General features: G+C 33.5%; 2 protein-coding genes across 2 annotated transcripts; one reads left to right on the top strand and one right to left on the bottom strand.

Moving 5' to 3' along the window:
• The first annotated feature begins 5,440 nt into the window (after positions 1 to 5,440).
• Positions 5,441 to 10,932, top strand: LOC136974945 (GLIPR1-like protein 1). Its single transcript, XM_067269944.1, has 7 exons — positions 5,441 to 5,464; positions 8,146 to 8,154; positions 8,232 to 8,480; positions 9,641 to 9,862; positions 9,955 to 10,040; positions 10,599 to 10,714; positions 10,781 to 10,932. Exons 1-7 carry the CDS (start codon positions 5,441 to 5,443, stop codon positions 10,930 to 10,932), a joined length of 858 nt encoding a protein of 285 aa, XP_067126045.1.
• An 8,944-nt stretch (positions 10,933 to 19,876) lies between these two features.
• On the bottom strand, positions 19,877 to 22,293 carry LOC136974970 (GLIPR1-like protein 1). Its single transcript, XM_067269965.1, has 6 exons — positions 21,960 to 22,293; positions 21,674 to 21,886; positions 21,513 to 21,607; positions 20,253 to 20,341; positions 20,134 to 20,181; positions 19,877 to 20,045 (listed from the first exon to the last, which is right to left on the bottom strand). The coding sequence occupies exons 1-6, from the start codon at positions 22,167 to 22,169 to the stop codon at positions 19,957 to 19,959; spliced, it is 744 nt and encodes a 247-aa protein (XP_067126066.1). The 5' UTR covers positions 22,170 to 22,293; the 3' UTR covers positions 19,877 to 19,956.
• Between the last annotated feature and the right edge of the window lie 919 nt (positions 22,294 to 23,212).

A 23,212-nucleotide genomic window follows, 5' to 3' on the forward strand; every position in this document is an offset into this window, starting at 1 on the left:
ACGTCAAGATGGAGGGAGCTGCGGACTATCGCGTTGTGATGTGAAAATCACACGTCGAAATTTAACGAGACAAGTTTGGAAGTTGAGCCTGACGAGTGAAAGATTTACTAGTAACTCGATACTCGGTATTATACGTTTTCCACCTTTTTACTGTAATTTGTGTCCGACGAATCGGGACGAATCGGGAAATGCCGAATGTTTGGAACCGGCTTTAAACAAAGGAGCGTCCAATATTGTTATCGAAGATGTTTGTTCCTATTCTTTCGACTATTCTTCGAAATGCATCACAATCTTTCATTCTTTCGTTTCAATTATATTCTTTCGTGGCGGTAAAGGTGACAGTCCATAATTCTGGGAGTCTGGGATCGAATTCGGACGGGTCAGAAAAACGTCTGGAATTTTTCGTGGTAGTGGTTCGCCTGGGTAGGTCGTGCTTCGTTGCATTGTGTGCCTGGCCGAACACACAACGGGCTTACAAAAACGATCCTCTTAGAGCCCTTAATAAAATCTTTGTCATAGCAAATATCATCAATTCATCGTTCTTTGAGAAGAAAAGACTTCATAACATCGTTTGTTTCTCAATTAAAAATTATCATTCTGTCATTAAATTTAAATAAAATTATAAACATCATAAAATATAGCAGAATTAAAACCGTATTATCCGGAAATCCGTAGTATAAATAATAATTTCACATCAATGAAGAAAAAAATTCCCCATTGATATGAATTTATTATTTATACTACGGAATTACGCCGCTGCTGCTATAACGTCCACTAAGGAACGGCCCGGCTACTAGTAACTAAATAAATGTCGAGTAAACAAACAAAAAAATCAAACATAACACAATAATTGTATTGTTTCTAGTCTTACCTTCTCCAATGTTTTCTCCTTCATTTCCAGCAACATTTTCATTACAAACTTTTTGAATATTTATTCAATATTACGTTAACCCTTTTGTTTGGCCCTGAGAACAGTTATAAGAAATACAACTGTTTATGTAGGTAAAAAATATTAAAACCGAATAACAATTAATTTCACTTCTGCTTTATTTACTATACTATAAGATTGCTTAACTACGAAATATATTTTTTCCATGTTTGACCGTGCAATTATTTTCTTTTTTCAAAATTTCGCTCACTTGAACACACGAAGAAAATATCGAATAAAGAGCACTGATTACCTGAAAATAACGATGTTTTATTAATGTTATTTCTACGTGAAATGTATTTATACGATTAGAAAACAACGGCACGTTACTCTTATCGGGAAATCTCGTTTTATGTAGAAGAATCCGCTAATAGATATGCCGAGAGGAATCTTTCCAAATCTCTTCATAAAGTCGTTTATCTTGTAAAATCAAAAATTATAATACATTAATCACTTTTTTATAATTAAATTATTTTATTTCATTCTTTAGTCATTAAAACTCTAACGTTAAAACGTATTTATTTTCAGGTATTTGAAAACGTATGTTTATTGAAATGCCATAGCATGAATATTCCAGTTAGTTCTTATTGAACTGTAACGTTTCCCGAATTATTCTAAATTATTCACTTACCTTAAACTTTGAATGTCCATGGTAGATTTTCAGAAGAAACCTTTTCGATGCTGTTAAAATTATCGTACATCTGAAAAGAAATGATATTAATATTTTATTGTGTAATAGTTACATATACAGGGAAAAATATGGCGCTGCAAGAACGACAATTACAAGACCATTGTTTGTTTAATATACTCAATGTGGGATCCTTCTCTGTCGATCGCATGTAGAAATTGTAAATACGCGTCATCAATTCGAGCCCGTAATTTTTCCGAACAAATTTGAAAGACCTTCAGCTCAGACACCGAGTGCACACGCCTTTGAGTGACGTGATATTTGAAATAACCTCACAGCCGCTGACATATGTTTTCGACTAAACAGCACACTTTCAAATAATTTCACAGTAAATGTCTTCCTCGTAATCTTCATTGCATTATGTATCGATTCTCATTCGTTTCGGTTCACTAGAAGTGTGTCTGAGTACCTTCGCTGCAATTCTAAACCACTCGGAATTAATATTTTTAATTTATAAAATCAATTAGATACATAATTATAAATGTAAAATTTAAACAATTAAAAAAAAATTTATTATACTTTTTTCCTTTTTTATCCAAATGCATTTTGCTATTAAAATCAGGTATCATCAGTGCCCTTTACACTTGACAACACGGTTGATGCGTGTTGGAGAGATATTCCAACACGCATTAACCGACATTCCTGTATTTGAATTGATGTTATTTTCATATTTTTTTAATGCCGTAATGTTCTTTTACGCGACGTTTAACCTTTAATGACGCGCGATTAACGCTTAATTGCTTTTTATGGGATTTTTTAAATAGAATTTCATTCATCATTCTAAAGTTCTAGTGCATGGATTTTATCGCGGTACAGTTATTTAAAGATACTTTCTGATGTGAAAAACGACATCCAATAGTCTTTTAATTTTTTTAATTAATAGATTTTATTATATAATGGTTTTTATTATAATTATTAAGTCGGGGGTCGGAAATCGCTATTAAAATTGTAATTTTTAAAAAATATTAGAAATATACCGCCACCTAGTATTCACCCTACTTTATATCCTTCTCCTCCTGAGACTTCTATGAGAATGTCCCGCGAAAGACGACACCAGCTGTTCTCAAGGTTATCCAGCTGTAAACACAATAACTCATCGGTGTCAGATTTCGCAGAAAGACGAGACAAAGAAAATTAATCTATGAGACTTTCTCTTCAAAATTAACGCATTTCTTTCGTTTTTTCTTTCGTTTTTATGTTTAATTACATTAAAATTAATAATTAAAAAATCAAATCGAACAAAAAAGAGCTAATGTTCGTTTCTCCACCCAGCAACTAGCGGATTTAAATTTTCGGAAATTAGTTTATAATATTGGTTAACGTCATAACACGTTATAATTGTTGTTATTTAAAATAAATGAAAATACGCCTTTCTTAGTATTGTTAACAGAACGTCTACTTTTCACTAATGCATTACTGTCGGTTAAAAATCCCCAAAGTTCCACGTGTTTTTGCATTATACGTTTCAATCTTTCTTGCAGGAAATGGTTTCTAATAGTAATTTCAGTTATCTCTTACCAGTTATGCCCTCCCTCCCTCATTCCCTCTAATGCCCTCCCTCCCTCATTCCGTCTAATGATCTCTCTCCCTCCCTCTAAAACATTCGAATGCCCAGTGCAATTAGCTCCATTACTTTTCGACAAGAATCCCTACTGGTTTGTTCAAAATATTTTTTTACCTCTTGTAAGATAGAGGTCAAAGAAGAATGTTTACATATAGTGTCCATAGAGGTATATATCGACTGTTTAACAGTACGGACTTATGCCGAATAATATAGAATTCATTTTACCGATTTGTGTTGGTTTTAGCCTTACCAGACCTTTCGCAAGAAACGGCAGAGACCGCGGTTATTTGATAATGTAAACTGCATAGATTTCCGGGGAAAATCCTTAAAAATCTGAAGTCTTTTCTGATATTTTTTAGTTGGCTGAAGAGGGGACTACGCAGCCCGAAACCTACACAAATACAGGTGTACGTACCGACTGAAATAAATTTTTTGATAAACATTGCCAAGTGTCCGTGTACTTAACCTTATGGAGTTTATGAATCAACAGTTAATTAACTCGAAATTTTAAATGATTAATTACGAAAATCAACATGGAAATTTTGATTAATTTAAATGTCTACTAGGACATAATATCTATATCTAATACGTTATCAAGAATAAAGATGATTCCATTGAATGAAAATGGAGAATCTTGTGTGAGTACAGTTTTTTTAAAATTTTGCATTCCTATTAGACTTTTGGACGATTCTTTTTAATTAACGTAAAAAAATTACTTTTTAAGATTGGAAGATGGGATTCATCACAAAATGATAATTTTGATATTCAGAAATGGGTTGTCAAATTTGAAGGAAAAATTACACACAAGTTATTAGAAGATCAGTTATTACCAGAGAAATTCCGTCAAACTGATTATGTTCACGATAAAAATCAAAAGTTTCCTGGAATAGAAACACATATAGATGTTTCTTTAAAGTTTCCTTTTGAAAGTGGAACTGAATCTTTAAATGCTAGGGGAGATATTTTAAGAGTATTTAAAATGTTACCTACAGGTAGTGGTGTTCAATGGTATGAAAAATTCTTTTTAAAAACACTTAATGCATATCTATAAATTTGAAGTATTATATTTTATTTTAGAATTATTAAGAATTTATTGTAGACATTCAACAGTAACGTCTAGAATAATTGTATTTGGTTAAACATTTGACTATAATTTCAGAATTCAGAAAAGCAAGTAAAAGATGAACTTGACTTTTAAAAAAATTTAAATAACTTAAACTCTAGATTTCGAAAATGTAATTCATTATTTTCTAAAATGAAATATACTTGGAGTTTTATTAATTTGAATAAAGTTGATAAAACTCCAGAAAAGCAAGTGTAAATTATTTTATTTATAAATATGTAACATTTTCTTTTTACATTATTTTCTATAACATTTGTTATAGAAAATAATGTAAAAAGAAAATGTTATTGTTGTTATTGTTATATTAATGATGTTATTTTCACTTTCCAAATATGGTATATTCATCAATTATATGATATAATCAAACATTTTTTTAAAAAATTTAGTTATTCTCACGAAGTTCTTTCAGTGTTTAATGAAAATGAATTTTAAAAATTATATATTTTCATTTCAGACTAGATACGGCAATTTGAAAGTACAGTATCTTCATAAGCTCTTAGTCATATGCAACAAAATTACAACACATTATACATTTGCTGATTTCTCATTAATTGAAAAGGACAAGAAAGTATTTGGGCTTAGAGCAGATGGTCTTATTTTCCCTCGGTCAAGAAGTGGAGAATCTTTTATAGATTTTCCACTTCTTGACTGAGGGAAGAGCGAAAGAACAAAGACCGAAAAAGCAAAATTGACTTCGGGTACTCGTGGATCTATCTTTCTGAGAAAATTTGCAGAAGCCAACGAACCGTATGCATTTTACAAAATTGCTTCGGAAGAATTTTATGCCAAAGTTAGAAAAGAAGTTTTGAAAACAAGAAAATGTGATTGGACATTAAATCATTGGTGGTATGTCCAGAATAAATGCCTTCTGGGTGATTAATATTTTGTTTACGTTCGTTCAATACGCCTAAATTGAAAGAAAAATACATTTATAATTTTTTTTTTCTGTTATAAGTACTTGTGTATTTATAATTGATAATAAAAAGAAATAAATATCTTTTAAAACAAAATGTATAGAATTTAATTTGTACTTTTTGGTGTCCGATTAGCTGTCTACAAACTTCCGGCTTCGACCGGAAGTCACGTTATATCAATTCAAATATTTTTTTCCTGAAGTGAGTTAGATAATTGACCGGCATGACTGGATTGTTAACGGGAAAAGTATGACGTACGGGGGCGAGATACTACTAAAATCGAGAATATATATTTTAAATTAAATACATTTTAAATATGATTAAAAATTGCAGCCTGGAATTGCGACGGTATCATAATAAATGTAATTTCGACATTAGAATCAAATTTTCATATTATTTTAAAAATTTCCATTGGATACTTTGTTTATTCGGATGTAATTTAATATAAAAAAGTCTTCCAATTGCGAGAATTTAATTTTAATCGTACCAGGACTACTTTATTTAATTTTTAAAATGTAAATAAAACACATTCGACCAATATTAATAATCTATATACGTGATGTTTCATTTCTTTTACTTTTTCGACGTCTTGTGAGCATTAAAGTTTATTATTATTATTAGAGCAAATTTAATCATTTGAATTTAACATTTGACAAATGAACGTTTAAACTTATGTAATGTTTGTTAAGTTATGGCAACGCAACACTTGGGCTAGGGGGATGCCTTCCACAGTGGCGTAGCATAGTGGGGCGGTAGGGGAGGCACTTTTAGGGGGCGGCAAAATTTCACAATAAATAATACAGTAGAGCATCGATTATCCGACCGCCGATTAACCGACCGCGTTCTAGTCGGGAAATTTAAATGTTTGCTAGTGATGTGGCGCTACAATATTTGGTTACGTCTTGGCTATTTTAATATTATTTTTGTTAAATTTTTGCATGTTTTAGCTGGCAGCACTGGCTCGACCATGAAAGGGAGGCTAGTATTTAAACCAGGCCTAATACACTATACTTTTTTTTAACTCTTTCCGCCCTGTGGGCACTAAGAGGACCTCTTTTAGTAGGCCCATTATGGGTTCGTCCAGGCCCACAATGGGGCGACCGGGTGGTGAGGGACGGGGCCCGACATATCCGAACGGACCACCCCCCGAAAAATTCCTGGGGATTTTTCGACCCGTTCGGATTCGATCCCGGGTCCCCCAGAGCAGTAGGCTGCCACCTTGACCGCTCGGCCATCCGGCCGCTTAATACACTCTACTAATAATGTATTTTTCCATACTTTTCAGTTATCCGACCAACCCCAGTCCCCAATTAAGTCGGATAATTGATGCTCTACTGTAATAATATCTTGTAAAAATTTTTGTAATAAATGTAATTATTATATTGCAGAACATATATACATGACTTTTTTATTTGTAACCTGTACAATACACAATAATGATGATTGTTCTTGTCGAAAAGTTCTTTAGAATTACTGTATATTTTAGTCTTTTAAATTGAGATAGCTAAGTAAGGGGGCGGCGAAATTTTCTTCTTCCCCGGGCGGCTGACAGTCACGCTACGCCACTGGCTCTTCTTCTGTTAAACTGTTCATTTACCCCGATTCAATTAAATTCTGCCATTTTTATACGACCGTCAGAGCCAAAGTTCGAACTCTGGTCTGACATTGATTTAGATGCTAACACCTTTGTTCCAGTCGCACTCGGGACTTACTTGGTGTCATATTTTCTTTCGATATTAAAATACAGATTTAGCGCGTTTAACAAGAGGTTCAGATTCTGTCTGGAACCTCACAGCACGTCTGGTCAAAATGTAAGAAGGGTAAACATTAAAATGAAAACCACATTAAAAGTATATTTTAGTCGACGTTGTTATGTTTATCACGAAGTGTCAATGAGATCAAGTAAGAAGAAGAGTGCGGCGTCCAGACTATATTTTCCTCATAATTTCTGAGAGTAAGTATAAAAAATTTGGAACAGATCGACCAAAAAGCTAACAACAGAGAGGCAAACATTCTATTGTCTATGTACAGTCAAACCTAAGGTTTTTAAGCTTTATTTATTCCTAAAAGTTGTTCGAAATTTTCTCCTAGGAAACAGTATAAAATTAACCACGTTGATGTGGTTAATTTAATTGGTTAAGCAAGCTATGATTTGGCTAGATAACTCTTAAATCATCACTTTCCTTGATCTGTCAGTGGGAAAATGGAACAATCTACACCTTCGACTGACGAATTTTTAGTTTGGTGCTGAATACCAAACCATTTTTTAAAAAATAGATGACAAAGAATTCAACTAATCGAGATCGAAAAAGCCAATAACCAAATTCGCTCTAGACACACGGCACAGAACCTCAAAGGACCCAATATGGCGACTGTCGCCACGAATGACGCTATCGTGTCCAGACATTGCGTTTACAGATCTTGCTAAAAGTAGGCCATCGAGTCCCTCATTCTGTATTAAATTTAATAATTAGAATTAAATTAATTAATTTTAAAATATTTTAGTAGAAAAGATCCGGATCGATTTTTTTTTTCTATTTTTTCATTGTAGAATAGCCTATCGCTTCATAACTGCCGAGTTGGTATGTTAGTTTATAGCAAAACCACAAATTCTAATTACAAATTAATATCTTTATTTAATCCCATTATTACAATCACGTGGTCATCCTCGTGGACTTTACACGCGCAAACATCATTCGCAACATTCGAAAACGCTTTCAAAATAACGAATAGCTTTTTATCGTTCGAATAATTCGAATTTGAACTGTATTCCACAGAATTTTAAGTCGAATTTAAACATTTTCCATTTATTCTAGCTTGGAATTCAGAGAAGTAAGTACCGAAAAATGTTACACAGTGTTCATTTTATTCGATTTTCTTGTTATTTTTTACTCCAATTGTTTATTTAATTCATATTTTACATTCTAGATCGTGCCTGTAATTTTATTTGGTTAGAAATTTGTAATTTAATTACGAAATTATAAAGTTAAATAGATTTTTTAAATCATACATAGGTATTTTATCACAGGTTGAAACGAATGATTCGAAGTGTTTTAGTTTTGATGTTGTTGGAAATGATGTGTTTGGATGAAAAGTGCTTAGTTTCTTCAGAAAGAAACGAATTAGCACGCATTTTACAGACGGATTCCAGTGAAAAGGGGAAGCCCGTAGCTCTCAGTGAGAACGATATAAAAGATATACTGGGAAGATTGAATTATTTCAGAAGACATCCTCCGGTTACTAGCACTGAAATTATAAAATTGGTGAATATTTTCGATTTTCCTAAATCATTTTTTAAAAAACTTTTACTAAAAATGCTAATTTAATGAGCTTTGATACCATTTAAGAAGTTATTATGTAATCCTTAATACAGTAAAATATACGGCATTTCCTCCATTAAACCCCGGGGAATAAAAATACTGTTAAAAATAAAACCCGGAGTTACAAAGCATTGGAAATATTTTAAAGTACAGTATAATGTATTGTACACTGTATAGAGTAATGAATTTTAGATTATCAGGTCAGGAGTTTAACTCAAATTCTACCTCTTCAAATTGTTAGAGTCGGACGGCATTTTGTTACAGCGTTCACGGATACTTTTTGAAATAAAAGTATAACGGGGATATCTCGCGATAAAGCCGAAAAGAAGCAATCCCCACAATTGCAAAGCACAGACAGCCGATTCTTTCACTTACCAACTACAGAGAGGTGATCCAAGAACGGAGCAATCGGCGTTGATTGTTTTGTTCGTGTTTTCGTTGTTTTTCGTGCTTATTTTCTGTTATTCACGCGCAATGCAGATACTGTTTTTCTTTTAAATCTCATTTTCGTCCCCTAAATTTCTTTGGCACACTCAATCGCGCAGGGACCACGAACATTGTCACTTTGACTCCATTCTATCTCTAACACAAAGCCACGGGTTCACATTTTTAATCCCTCGTCGCAATTAACGGAAAATGGCAGAGATTTATCAAAATCGGCCTATCAAATTTTGAGAACCAGCACAATTCTGTGAACTACATAGTGGAGTTTTCGCTAACGCTCCGCTTCAATATTTTCGAATACTCAGCATGGGAAAGTCTCGTTCGAGTTCATAAATCGAGGGTTCCCCCTTCCGACTTATACAGGTTTAATCGAGGAAATACGTTATTTAAATATACTTTCAGAAATTGTTTAGAAAGTTTAATAAACAGGGTGTTTGTACAGATCGTCTGCACTTATGTTCCCATCATTGCCATTTGAGAAGAGGTTTGATTGTAACATGGAAAAGATGTCTAACTAAAATATTTGAAAAACTTTGCTTGTAGAATATGATTCTATTTTTTTAATTTCTTATTTCCACCCCGTATTTAATAACAATTAATTTTAAACGTTATGATGTCTAATTTTTATCTTAATTTTTGTAACGGGGAATTAATTTTAGATGTGGAATGAAAAATTGGCAGAAATGGCAGAAAAATGGGGCAAGGACTGTCCTAACATGAGAGGCCCAATAAACTGTCTGAAGTCCATTAATCAGAATATATACACAGGAAATGAAACTGCTATAGATGCGATTAAGAGCTGGCGCAAATACAAGTCATATAATTACACCGAAAACAAGTGCAAAGATAATGATTTGCTTGGATGTTTAAATTATAAGGCGGTAAGGGACATTCTGTAATTTAAAAATTTATTACTAAATTTATAAAAATATCAATTATAATTGTGATAAAGTTCTTTCAATAAATTGTATAGTTATTTTGGGCTGAAAGTCATTCCGTAGGATGCTCGATGATAACTTGTGCACCCAGTAATTTATTTATATGCAATTTTTATCCAGGGTAAGTTATACTATTTTATAATTTCGATAAAGAAATCTTTAAATATAAATATTCTCGTATTGACGGTCTTATAGCAGAGGCAGTTAAGGCGTTAGCCTACCAGCTCTGGGGGCCGGCCCAGAATCAAATTCAAGCCAGCAACTCCAGGAAATTTTCGGAGTGGGCAAAATGGATGTGAACAGGTGATAAGGGCCCTGCTGCTTGTCACTTGTGCACATCCATTGTGCATTGGCGTAGGTTTCCTACGACAGATATCATTAAAAGAAAAATCAGGTTAACCAAATAATTCGATTTTACTTGGAAGTTTATGTATATATCTAGCTCCCTTCCATACTGTGGTCACTAAGAGGGTCTGTTTACCATGCCTACAATTAGTTCGGGCAGGCTCATAATGGGCTAAGATGATGATGGACAGGTCCCGACATACCCGGACAGCCCACGTGAAAAAAATTCCTGGCACTTGCTCGCGCGGATTCTCGAGTTTCCAAAGCAGTAGGCTGACACGTTAAATTGGCCACGGCGTCGTCAATTTAATTTTTATCCTATTTTTTATATTAGTGGAAACGTTCGTGAAGATCTACCTTTTGAAGCAGGCGGAGCAGACTGTGACCCTAGTCTGTGTCCACCTCAAGCTCAGAAATGTGATATAGAAGATCGTTTTTTTCGTTTATGCGGTAAGATTTTTAGATTTGTACTTGATAAAAATCCGAATTTAATAAATAATTTACCCACTTCTTCAGAAATGACGTCAGTTCCAAAAATACCGGATGAAGTTATTAACTGCGCTCAAGAATTGAAACCGAATACAACTGACAAACCGAATACAACTGACAAACCGAATACTGTTGACGTCGGTTCCTGTAAGCATCGTAATTCGTTCTTCATACAGTAAATTCTACTGTCTCCATTTAAATTTTGATATACTTTCTTAATTTCAGCTGGACATAGAAGTACCTCTACTGTTGTAAAGAAAATAACAAAATTAGCAATTGCATTTGTAATGATAATTACAAACCTTTTCTACATGCAAGTTTAAAATATTTTAAATTGCACATTAATTCGATATACTGTATACATGTTATCAAAATTTATACAATATTAAATTCATTTTTAGTACGTAAATATATATTAATGTGTAAATAAATTGTGAATATTTAAATCAGTTGTTTTCAGACTTATCAATTCACAGACTACCTATGCACTCGTCCACTTCTTATCCTGTAAATATCTCCTTAGATATATATTGATTGTGTGCCAAATATCTTGTCTATTCGGTAACCTAAGAGATATGGTTCACTAGTGACTGAGTGGATAAAACCGCTGAACATGTGGCTAACCTTCAACAGGCTAGCCATGTGGGTTTTCTTCACGTGTGTATCACCTAAATATGGGCCAGTTTTCCATTGAGAGTCCTCCCGGGATGCATCCCCTTCAGCAGATCACCCAGGTGTTGGGTTGCTGTATACAAACAATCCAATCTATTTCTAAGAGATGTGATGTGTAAAAATGTTTTCTCTGGCTAAACAGCACAAAACTGCAATTTGGAAAATGACTAGATGAGTCTGAAGATAAATTGAAGCATGCTCATGGACCACACTTTCAGAACCGCTATATTAAATGATATATAGCAACTATACTCGAGGCACATGGTTCTCGAACATCGGGCTGCCAACGGGATTTCCACTTGGTCTTCTCTCGTCCTCGTCTACCCACATGCCACACCCAGTGTTACCGCATTCTTTTAACTTCCTTGTGTCATTTGTATTTCTTTCTTGTGTCACTCGTGTTGATAAAATTTATGAGGTTTACTTCACAGAGACGTGACAAACATTTTGTCATAGATTCACAAAAAAATTGCCACTAAATTTGCAAATATCTGCAAAACAAAACAAAATGCTCCAGCATTGGCAGAAGGCACTTCCTTTTCTAAGTTTTTTTCCTATTGATCAAACAGCGAAAGGTCCGGGTATTGCACGTGTTCTGTTGGTACCAGACAGACTCAAGCAAAGGAGAACTCCTTTTCTCATCAACAACGCACTTGTTAAAGAACCAAGATGGATAAACTACAGGACTCTCCACTGGAGATGAGAATTGTATTTTTAGACAAAACGATTCTGAAAGACGCTTCGGTCCTCCTCGGTAAAGTGATGGAATTATGCCCAGTTTTCCTTACCTCTAGGCGTAATAATGAAGAGTGAAGTGAGAAACAAAATTTGTACGCAAAATTACATGGATGTGTGCACCAATTATATGGACTTTTACGAGAAATAACTAAAACAACAGAGAAAGCAGCGACTCCGATTTACCAGAAAACAAACTTTCGCAGACTTAGCAGGAATTAGCTGCAGCCCTAGTATAACAACCAAAAGTATCAACTAATCTCAAGAAAGGAGTTATATATGTGAGATCTCGCATATCGCAGAAACGACTCACTATCAAAATGTTATTATCTAGTTTTAGAAGAGACAGGAGAGATCTATGAAATCTGTCTTTGTCAGTTGTCAGGGTCCTGACACAAATTAAGATTTTACACGTCTTAACTCGCGATTATCTATTTTTATATATATATTTGTGAGACCACGCGGATTTTTAAGGGAGAAATTTTAATAAAAGGAAACCTTTTTTTAGTTGTTCGAAATTGTTGTAAACATTCCCCTTAGAAAAAAACTCCTCCCAGAGTATCAGAGCAGATGTCTCCTCCAACTATCAACAGTTATGTGGGAAAGTTGACACTTAGTTGTCAAGAATTGTCAACAACAGACCGCTTTCCCACACTAATGCTATAAAAGTGCGAGCTACCGGAAACACGGCGCGCGTCTGCACTCGGAAGTTATTTCTGTACTTGCCAGTCGATCGCTATGCAATGGACTTGGATCCTATCTGAGAAGACATTCAACGGCTACATACTCTTCCATACTGTCCATGTCTGCCATACGATGAACTTTGATGTATATTCGTCCATTCCCGCAGAGAGGTATTGTTTGTTAGCGAGCTGTGAACTCTCTCTTTCCAGAAACGGGATTAGGCATAGCTAACAGCTTCCCTTTGTACAGGGGCGGACTGGCCATGTGGAATATGTGGAAAATTCCACACGGGCCGTATACAATTTGGGCCGTTTTTCTAAATATGTACAGTACATAATATACCGTTTTGTTCGGTTTTATTTTTTAAAAAATTCATTTATTTTTTTTTTCGTTAAGTAAGATAAATTTCAATTTTTAGGTGTATTATAGATATATGTGTAGTCCTTTATCGTTTTACCCGGCCCTACCATAGGCCGAAGTTAAATTAGTCCAGCCGACCCGAGTCCAACACTACATTGGCCGACTCGGCCCAAACACAAAGCATCCTAGGAGAAAAATAATCAAAACAGACAAAATTGGTCATTTGTTTACGTTGCTAGAAACTATTCACCATCCCTATGAATCTTTGGAAGCACGAGTTATTGGTTTTTCACCCAGCCACCAAAACGTTGATTGTAATCATAACAGATTTAATGGCCAATTATATCATTTCCTTTATTTTAGATAAGTAAAAATGTTATTCAATAATAATTTCTCTATATTCCAAACGATTTAATTAAAAATCTATTTTTTAGGTTCGGTTAACTAATTTTTAGTTTGCCATTCACCCACAATGGCGTTGATTGTAGATGGGCAATCTGCGGCGTCAAACAAAATATTACAAAACAATACAACACTATATAAAATAAAAATTTAAAATACTGACATCTAGTCGTTTGTAATCGTACTTAATACCAAGAGTCCGCTTCGTACATACATACATTCGACGCAACTAGAGTTTGTCCTTGGGTTGGTTCATTTTTGCGTCTTTAAGGGATGATAGAATTGTGTACAAATGCACATATACTTTCGTAGACTGTCCATACGCGCTTGACCCCTTTTCAAGACTAAGTGAAGTCCAAGCGAGTATATGTATGTACAGTACATTCATAAACAATTCTATTATCCTTTAACTAAAGACGCAAAAATAAATCAACCCGAGGGCCAACCCTAATTGCAAGGTAATTTAACCGGACTTCACTGGACACTTCATATAGAGCTGTAAAGTTTTACCAACGCTTTGTATCGTCGCATTCACTTTTTTGGTTTTTTTTGCAAATTTTACTATTAATGCACTGTGGTTTATCCGAATTATAGAAAAACGTATGTTAAATATTTGAAATTTTACGGAAATAAAATCTTTAATGTGGAATTTCGAATTTTAAATATCCAAGTTAGAATTTCTGTGTAATAATAATGTTACTATTAATTTCCAAAATTGAAATTTAAAATGTTTGAACTTGAAAATTATTAATATTTTAAAAACAATTCGGACTTAGAACTGGTCAGTAATAAATACAAAAACAACTTATGAGAACGTTTCAACTTCGCATTACTTTCGATGCTGAGGACTGACTTTGAGGTTCGCAGGTGATTTTGTACAATAAAAGCTCGATGACATATATCTGATATGTTACATTCGCATCAATTCCAGTATACCTATGTTAATTTATGATATATATGAATAAATATTTGTGATTTACCGGTAAGAGATTCATTCGAGAGGTATGAAATAAGTAATTACAATCACATACTAGATACTGCATTTCAAAGCATGGAAAATCATTTACAAAATACCAATTACTTTATAACGACTTGGCATATTTGGATCCAAAAAATTTTTCTGAAAATATTCCTGAGAATGCATTTCAAAAATTAAGCAGTATTTTAATACAGTTTAATCCAGAAGCAACTTAATATTATTTCAGAATTGCAACATTTTAAATCGTTGTGGAATATTTTAAAGGAAAATGTCAGTGAAACTTTTATAAAATTAAACAAAAATGAACATTCTACTGATGATCAAGTAGAAAATGATAAAGATTCGATTTCATCCTCTTACTGCAAAGCTTGCAAAAATTGTCCTATTTGTTGTTATAATATATTATTCGGATATAACGTGTTAAATGGTGCTTATTTTATACTTGGTCAAGCATACAAATATTTACTATCTATGTCTGTAACACAAGTGTCCTGTGAACGGAGCTTTTCTACGTTAAAATTCATTAAGATCAAGTATCTCGCAAGAAAATCTAGAAGCTTTCGTGTTAATGTCAACGGAGAAGGATATTTTAAATGAAATAGATTCTGATGATGTCATTAATATTATTGCTCAACAAAGCAAACTTCTAAATAAAAAATTAATGTTCTAGACTTGTGCTTATTGCAATTTTTGTCAATGTTGTATTTTGAATATACTGTATTTAAATATAAATAGAAAAAAGTCATTTTTGTTTATTTATGGGCTGGGCCGGTAATGATTTTTTCCACACAAAAATTTTAAGGCCAGTCCGCCCCTGCCTTTGTATAACTTGCATTTAACCACATTTAATCGTGTAGCCTTGTAAACGATCTTGTATGTTAACCCTAGCTAACCAATAAATGTTTCAATTGTTAACCTGTCAACCTGTCGATCTTTTTTTCCGAAAGGACACCTGTCGACTTACCGATACACTCCCCACTCGCTTTGCCCTCCTAGCTATCCGATGACTCCAAGGTCGGGCTTTACTAGCCCATGCACATTAAGTGGTCAAAGGGGATTAACCCCTAACCCCCTGCTTATTTCACGTATTGAGTGGGGAAGGTTGAGGGTTGGCGATGGAGTGACTGATATCCAAAGAGTTGGATTCAAATCCAGATATATGACTAAAGAAACATTTTTAATGTAACAAAAACTTAAATTGGAATACAAATAGTTTTAACCTAACAAACATCAAACTATATACCTATACCTGTATTTCGAATAATATATGAGAGAGAGTTTACAAAACATATCTATACAACACCTTTTGATTTTGTAGTTTTTGGTTTCAGTGATAATGACTGTCTGATAGGCCTTTGATAGGCTAACCATGATAGAACAATTAAGAAGAAAACTTACAGAGAATTCTAAGAGAAAACCCTGAGAAAGGGATGTTCTCTTCTTTTATGCCAGAACTTCTTCCAATCAGGATTCAATAGAGCTAGTGGAAGGAACGGAGAAACTAGATTGAGGAGCCTCTAGCGGCGACGCCGGGTAACAGAATCGGGGCTACAAAGGCAGCACCAGTGTTGTTTCACCTAGTACTTTTGTACTAATCTAATATCTTTTTATTTGTTCCAGTACCAAGATACCCAACACCATTTTCCTAGTACTATTTATGAAATCCTAATATCTTTCCTTTCATTTTAGTACCTTTCAAAACATTCATTTTAATTCTATATTTCTATATTTTTCTACTTTGGCAGTAAATAGATGTTTTTATTGCTTCCTCATTCAAGTGCAGCAATTGAACGTATTTTTTTGCAATTAAATTTAATAAAAATTAAACTACAAAATCGAGTTCTTAAAAGCAACAATGATAAAATGTTACACTTGGAAACCATCATCTGCTTCAACCATACAAAAACATTCTAGTGAGGAATATTCTGATGATGACGATCTTACCAGTGATTTTTCAATGCGATAATTTTAAAGTTCAGTACTTCATGTTCATAACTTTTGTTTCATCATTTTGTTCATTTGATTGTTGTTGAAGAATAATAGCATTCTTGCAACATATGAATTTATCCTGTATGAATTTTGTATGTTACATGTAAAACTATTTATATTTTAATAAATAGAAATTTGATAAATTCTAAATTTATATATTATTTATAAGTATATATTTAATAATATATAATATATACATACATTCTGCAGTTTAAGGTCAAAGTAATGCCTGCATTAGTCAATACAGTCACTTCTCGACTTACGACGGGGTTCGGTTCCGCAACTTCGGACGTAAGTCGAAATGGTCGTAAGTCAAGAAGTGACTGTACTTCAACAAAACAGTTAGTCATCTTACACAAGCACACGCGAAGGGTAACTAACTACACAACAAAACTAGAGATGACGCATCAATCGCCAAAAGCGTGCAAGATATATATGTATATGATATATTTTCCACAAAACCTATAAAAATTGATACATTTTAAAAATTTTTTAATGAAATTTTTTGTCATAAGTGCGAATGGTCGTAACTCGAGAACTGTAGATCATTGGGACTGAGCAGTATTAATATTCTTATATTTATTATACTCTTAATTTTGTACAATTTAAAGGGTGGTGTGGAAGAAGTAAACTATATATCTATTTCATGGTAAATAATGAAATTTGTAACTAACCATATATATAAAAGAACTTCAATAAGGACCATAGCAATAGCTAATAGTATTGTATTAATAGGAAAATTCTTATCCTCATTTCCTCAAAATACTAATTTTGCTTCTTACTCCTTTCTTCCACAGATCTCGTAAATTCAAATATCACATCATATGCCAATTAATATCTGTCAGATTAACAAAATTACTAAACTTTACATTAGAAAACTAAATTTAAAATAGAGCCAACTAAGGTTAACAGGAGATTGCAGATTGGTTAGAATGCAACACATCATTATGTAATTAACCTCAGGAATTAAATTGCAGTCAGCCATTTCTCTTTCGTCCCAGGGTAGGCCTATTCTTCATGCGGAACGAATAAAACTTTGTACTTGGCGGCTCAGTAATATAGGTAACACTACAACCGACCACACAACAGTTATTTTTTGAAGTTTTGTTGGCAGAAAACTGTTTTTCATTATCACAGGCAGAAAACAAGCACCGCGTCTCAGTACATATCTAACCCAAAGACGCTCGTGTTTTCCCGAAAAAGTTTCCTTTGCCTGCGTACAGGTGGCGCTCAACGCAGTTCCACTAGCTCTATACATCATACTATGTGATGGGATCTGAGGAGTGAGTAGCCCCACAAGATGTGTTAACTTGAATTCTAATGGAAAATGAATTCTTTCAATATTTATAAAATTGTTGTGAAAAGAGTAATGAACTTCCTTTAAATCTCTTCATTATTTGTCATTTAACTGGTAATAATATTATTATATTTTACATCATCTAAGCACTTAATATTTTACACAACTATATTTCACATTCCCAAATTTCAATTTTTTCTGTAATTATTTTTGTACAGGTCATTAGATTGGAATACAAGCTGAATTTCACGCGTGTCCTATATTCAAACTTTTGAGTCAGGTTTTCCCTTTATTTCCTTATAGTAAATTGTGTCTAGTAGAAAAAATTTCTGATAAAGATATTATGGCACATTTAGAGTAAAGGTTATAAAGTAGAGTATTCAATTAAAAGTAGACGAAACTTCCATTAAGTAGATTAACTGATTGTGCATCATTGGGCACTTACTGAAGAAAAGGTAATAAATATGCTTTCAAATTTTCAAAGAAAATCAATATTGCATCATAGCAACGTCACACGACAGAAGGGCTTTCATTCTCAGGGCCGGATTAATCCACTTTGAGGCCCTAGACATATTTTCTTACCGTACTCCCTCCCTCTCCCACAAGAAAAAACATAAGAATACATTTTCTTTAGATTTTAGAATTCACAATAACCATAGAAAAAGCATTATACTTTTACAATTTTTCGTGAATACTCAGGATATATTTTCTTCACAATTGAAGTTTACACTATTTACAAAAAATAGACTCAAAAAAATATTATATATCTTTTAATCCTTTTACATTACCTGAGAAGTAACTGTTGACATGGCTTTTTTGAAGACAATACTTTTTAAAAACAAAGACCAAAAAACATATAAAAAATCCACAATGTTAAAAATAATCAAGTGTCAGCCTTTTACTGTAGGATCTGACACTTTTTACATTAACATTGTCTTCAAAAAAAGCCATGTTAACTGTTACTTCTGTGGTGATATAAAAGGATTAAAAGATAGACTCAAAAATATTATATATTTTTTGTAAATAGTCTAAACTTCAATTATAAAGCAATATATTTTTGAGTAATTGTTTATTAATACAGGTGTCCAACAGAAAAGTAAACTATCTTATTTACAAATCTTTTTAAATTGACAGTTTGACAGGGGCCTTCAAAAAACCGGGCCCTAGACATTTGTCTCATTTGTCTATGCGATGATCCGGCCTTGGTTCACAATATTTGTTTTTCATGTACTAATTTCTAAGTTATGGCCAAGCGGTTCTATTCCCTGAACACTGGGATCTTCGGTCGTCGGTTTGTTCCTCGCCAGGACGAGCAGGCCACGTGGAGTTTTCCGGGTTTTCTTTAAGTTTGTAACGCCTAAATAGGGACAAGTTACCCTTAAAAGACCTTCCGGAGGCATTATTTACCGCTCTCGAGTACAGCCATGCAGTTAAAAGCTTCGGCCGGATTATCGAATGCTTACGCTATCGTTCTTTATCGGAAAATATAGCCTTTTAACTGAAATCTCCGTGTAAACTCAACGACAGAATAAAAAGAATTTCTAAGTTATTGTGAAATCAAATAAATTGTGCCATCGATTAATCACGTTGTAACTAAACCAGACTGACTCAAATTGTAGTCAAAGAAGTTCCAAAATTAGATAATTAATCTACTTGTTTGGTGATTAATATTTACTCCTATATTTCTGAATAATGACAATTAATTATTATTATTATTAAATTATTTATAACGGTGCAAATGGTGAAAAAGGGTAACGCAAAACTTCAAATGTTCTTCCTCCCTAAAAAATTTTTATTAGTCCCTGGTCCCTGGTCCCTATGGGAGCTGTTGTTCCACGCTTGAAGAAAATCCGGAGAATTCCATGTGGTTGGTAATATGCGATACCATGACCAACTATCATTGTTTAATGATTTTATTCATTCGCTTATTGCCGGGCTGTAACTAAACATAAAGTGATGGAATGTTGGTATTGCTTTCTTTAGCCATAAATAACTTTTATTTAATAATTCAACATTGAATTTTTTATACAATTTTGAAACTAAATTATATAAATCACTTTAAAACATACAAACAAAGTTTGAACATTAAGGAGTTCCAACGAAGAAATAACTTTCTAATACTCCAATAATTAACAGCAGAAAAAATTCAGAAGAAATTCTGTCGGCAACGTTTTCTTCAATAAAATAAATAAATAAATAAATAAATTATCAAACATTCGGATAATTTTTGAACATAAATAAAACAATGAAAAAAATATTTACTTTGGGCACATAAAGCAGTTTCTTTTGATACTTGGAAATTTTTTGGCACTTGCAAAGAATAAAACAGTGCATTAATAACAACATAAAAAATCAGACATAAATTTAGAATAAAAATTTACCACATAAATTAAAATCACATTTCCCCTCATTCTTGCATTCTTCGCAAGGATTGCCTTTCTTGTACGGCCTCTGACTTAAATCCTCTATGCTGTATAGAATAAAATCATTGATTATTTTAAAAAATACATATTTTGTACTGTTTCCGCTCCATGGACTAACTGGTAAAACGATCTTTTTAATTATATTCATTTTAGATTTGTTCAGACTTACAATGGAGGCGGCCGGGAGGTCAGAAACGGGACTTAACACGTCCTGAACAGATTGCTCATAAAAAAAACTCCTAGGAAATTGCATCGAATTTGATTTCGGGTTTTGCAGAGTAATAGGTAGCGCCTTAATCGTCTCATCCTTCCGGCCGACTTATATGAAGAACTTTAAAATAAATGTTATCTCCTCTGTTGAACTTTACAGAAAACACCACTGAACACTGGTTGGATTTTCGTGGGTGGCCAACGGGCTGGCCATTTCTAATCCAATTGTCAGACATTATCTATTGGAAGATCGCCAAAAGATAGTATCTCGCGATCATTTATTGCGTTGTCTTATACTTTCAATTCGATCTCATTTTATCTGAAAAGTTTTGGCGGTAAACAGTTTTAAAAGGCATTAACATTAAAATACGAGACAGTATTTCTTAATCCTCGTTTAGATTTAGAATTTTGGGAGTTTCTAAAAGCACAGGTGTGTGCTGTTAAAAAAATCTATAATCTTAGTTACTTTAAGAAAAGAATTAGATTTTTGTGCTCTCAGTCGAACCCAATGGGTTCAGAAAAATCTTCACAAATATAGTAAAGCGATTCATAAAATTAGTACATTGTCAATGCAACGTATAAAAAGAAGTTGTAAATAATAAATAAAATTCCGATTGGTCTTAGAATCATCAACATATTGAATCTCGAGTAAATGGCCGAAGAAGATAAGACGTCATCCTATAGCTCTAGGAGACACGGGCATCGAATCCAGAATTTTCCAGCAATTTTTCGGAGGGTTGACAGTCCCGAATATGTCAGGTCTCGTCCTCCGATACCCGGCCGCCTTGACTATAGGACTGCCCACCAGTGGTCACTCTCACTATGGGTCTAGCCGTGTGTCAGGAATTCCTGACACTCGACCACCCGGAGCACCCCACAACAGTAGCTAATGTCTTAACGCTTCGTCCATCGGGCCGGCAAATACTGAAATCTTTATCGTAAAAATTTCGTTTAAAATAAATAACACTCATTCCCGCATAAGAATAAAAATATAAAATTTCAACTTACGCTGGATAAAAATTACAAATGATGACAAACACAGAACCATTTGTGTTACATTCGGATAGGGAACAACCAACTGTAGTACTTTCAGCCCATACCAGCTGAAAGAAACAAAAGAATTAAATATATATGAAAGAAAAATAATTACTGAAAGACTTTGCCCTCACCGTTTTGTATTTATCGCAGGATCCATTACAAACATTTGTATCGTAGTCATATAGATTTCTCTGTTTATACCACTGCATTAATCCATCTTGATAGATCTTGCTTCCATAATACATATTCTGACTAAAATGTTTAAGGCAACTTTTAGGGCCGGATTCAAATGTACATCTATCGCCCCAATTCTTAGCTATTTTTGCCAAGTCGTAACTCCACATCTGAAAAAAATGACATTTGTTTTTACTATACTCACCCGAATTCTAATGCATTATGAATTTAAATATCACTTACTAATTTATTCATATTAGAAGAATCTGGTACAACATTTTCTCTTAGTAAATTAATATGTCCTAAAATACTCTTTTCTTGTCCTTTAGAAAAATTAAACTGTAAACTGTTATGATCTATAAAATACTCGGAGGCATTCACAAAAACTAAGAATCCTTCAAGTTTGACAATAGCACAAAATAAACATATCATAAGATACTTTGCGACCTTCATTTTGCTTTAATGCGAGTTTAAAATTAAATTTATAAACTTCGAATTTCCTAAATCGTTTTTGAAATTGAACGTGGAATTTAATTCGAACGTTCGATAAAATGGAATCACAATATTCGAATTTAGTCTTTCGATATTTAAACGTTCCTTCTACGTAACTGATGATCTCATCGATCGTTCAATCGGTCGGTCCACAGTTTGCAGAAGAATCTATTGTAATCTGTGGAGTCGGTGGTCTCAATCAAGAGTTTTTAGTCTTGCAGGTAATAATTCTATAAATGATTAAATTATCTCTTTATACTTAATTTTTAGACATAAAAAGAATCATTGAAGGATCCTTCGCTAACCGTCGTTTAACGTCTGGATGATTTTTATAAGATCTGACGACTGGAATATTGGCGTTCAAATTTTTCTTCCGAAACAAGCTTTTTATTTATAGTACACCAAGGGTAATATGTAATTTTTTTACATTGCGTATCGTGCCCCGCGTTTAACATTTTAGAACTTGACGACCGCATATTTCTCATCAAAAGTAAGAATTCTGAAGGTGGACGATGGGTTCATAAATAACCGTATCGTGGTGGACTTTGTGGGGTTTATCCTGGAGGTAGTTGAATGCAGGAGGGTGTAGGCGAAAAAGAGCTAACCGAAAAAATAATAAGAAAAGGGGCACAAGTATCTTTTCTTGTACTGTTCTTAGAGCCCTAGAGAGTAACTCTGAAAAATATAAGTGTAGAAGTGCATAGGAAACATACAGACCAATACACTAACATTCTATTTTAAGTATGTATAAAATACCAGGGTCACCGTCTCTGGTCTCTCCTCTCTCACAAGCCGGTCGCTGATTGGCTAATCATTTGGATTAGCCAATCAGCGACTGGCTTGTGAGAGTGAAGAGACCAGAGACGGTGACCAGAATACGGCCCCAGATATTGAAATATTTTAACGAAAATATTTTTCTTACAGACAGTTATAAAAATAAATATTTTACATTTAATTTGTAGTTAAAAAATAAATTAATAATTATAAACATTTAATTGTATTTG

The sequence above is a fragment of the Centruroides vittatus genome, unplaced genomic scaffold (assembly GCF_030686945.1).
Source record: "Centruroides vittatus isolate TY-2023 unplaced genomic scaffold, ASM3068694v2 contig_359, whole genome shotgun sequence".
Lineage (NCBI taxonomy): Eukaryota > Metazoa > Arthropoda > Arachnida > Scorpiones > Buthidae > Centruroides > Centruroides vittatus.

Excerpts from the sequence above, each read along its gene's own strand:
- LOC136974945 (XM_067269944.1), top strand. The coding sequence starts at position 5,441 with ATGACTGGATTGTTAACGGGAAAA. Across the intron at positions 8,481-9,640 it reads GCACTGAAATTATAAAATTG|ATGTGGAATGAAAAATTGGC; the intron begins GTGAATATTTTC and ends AATTAATTTTAG. Across the intron at positions 9,863-9,954 it reads GATGTTTAAATTATAAGGCG|TTATTTTGGGCTGAAAGTCA; the intron begins GTAAGGGACATT and ends TAAATTGTATAG.
- LOC136974970 (XM_067269965.1), bottom strand. The coding sequence starts at position 22,169 with ATGAAGGTCGCAAAGTATCTTATGATATGTTTATTTTGTGCTATTGTC. Across the intron at positions 21,608-21,673 it reads CCTGCGATAAATACAAAACG|CTGGTATGGGCTGAAAGTAC; the intron begins GTGAGGGCAAAG and ends TGTTTCTTTCAG. Across the intron at positions 20,342-21,512 it reads ATTTGTAATTTTTATCCAGC|CATAGAGGATTTAAGTCAGA; the intron begins GTAAGTTGAAAT and ends TATTCTATACAG.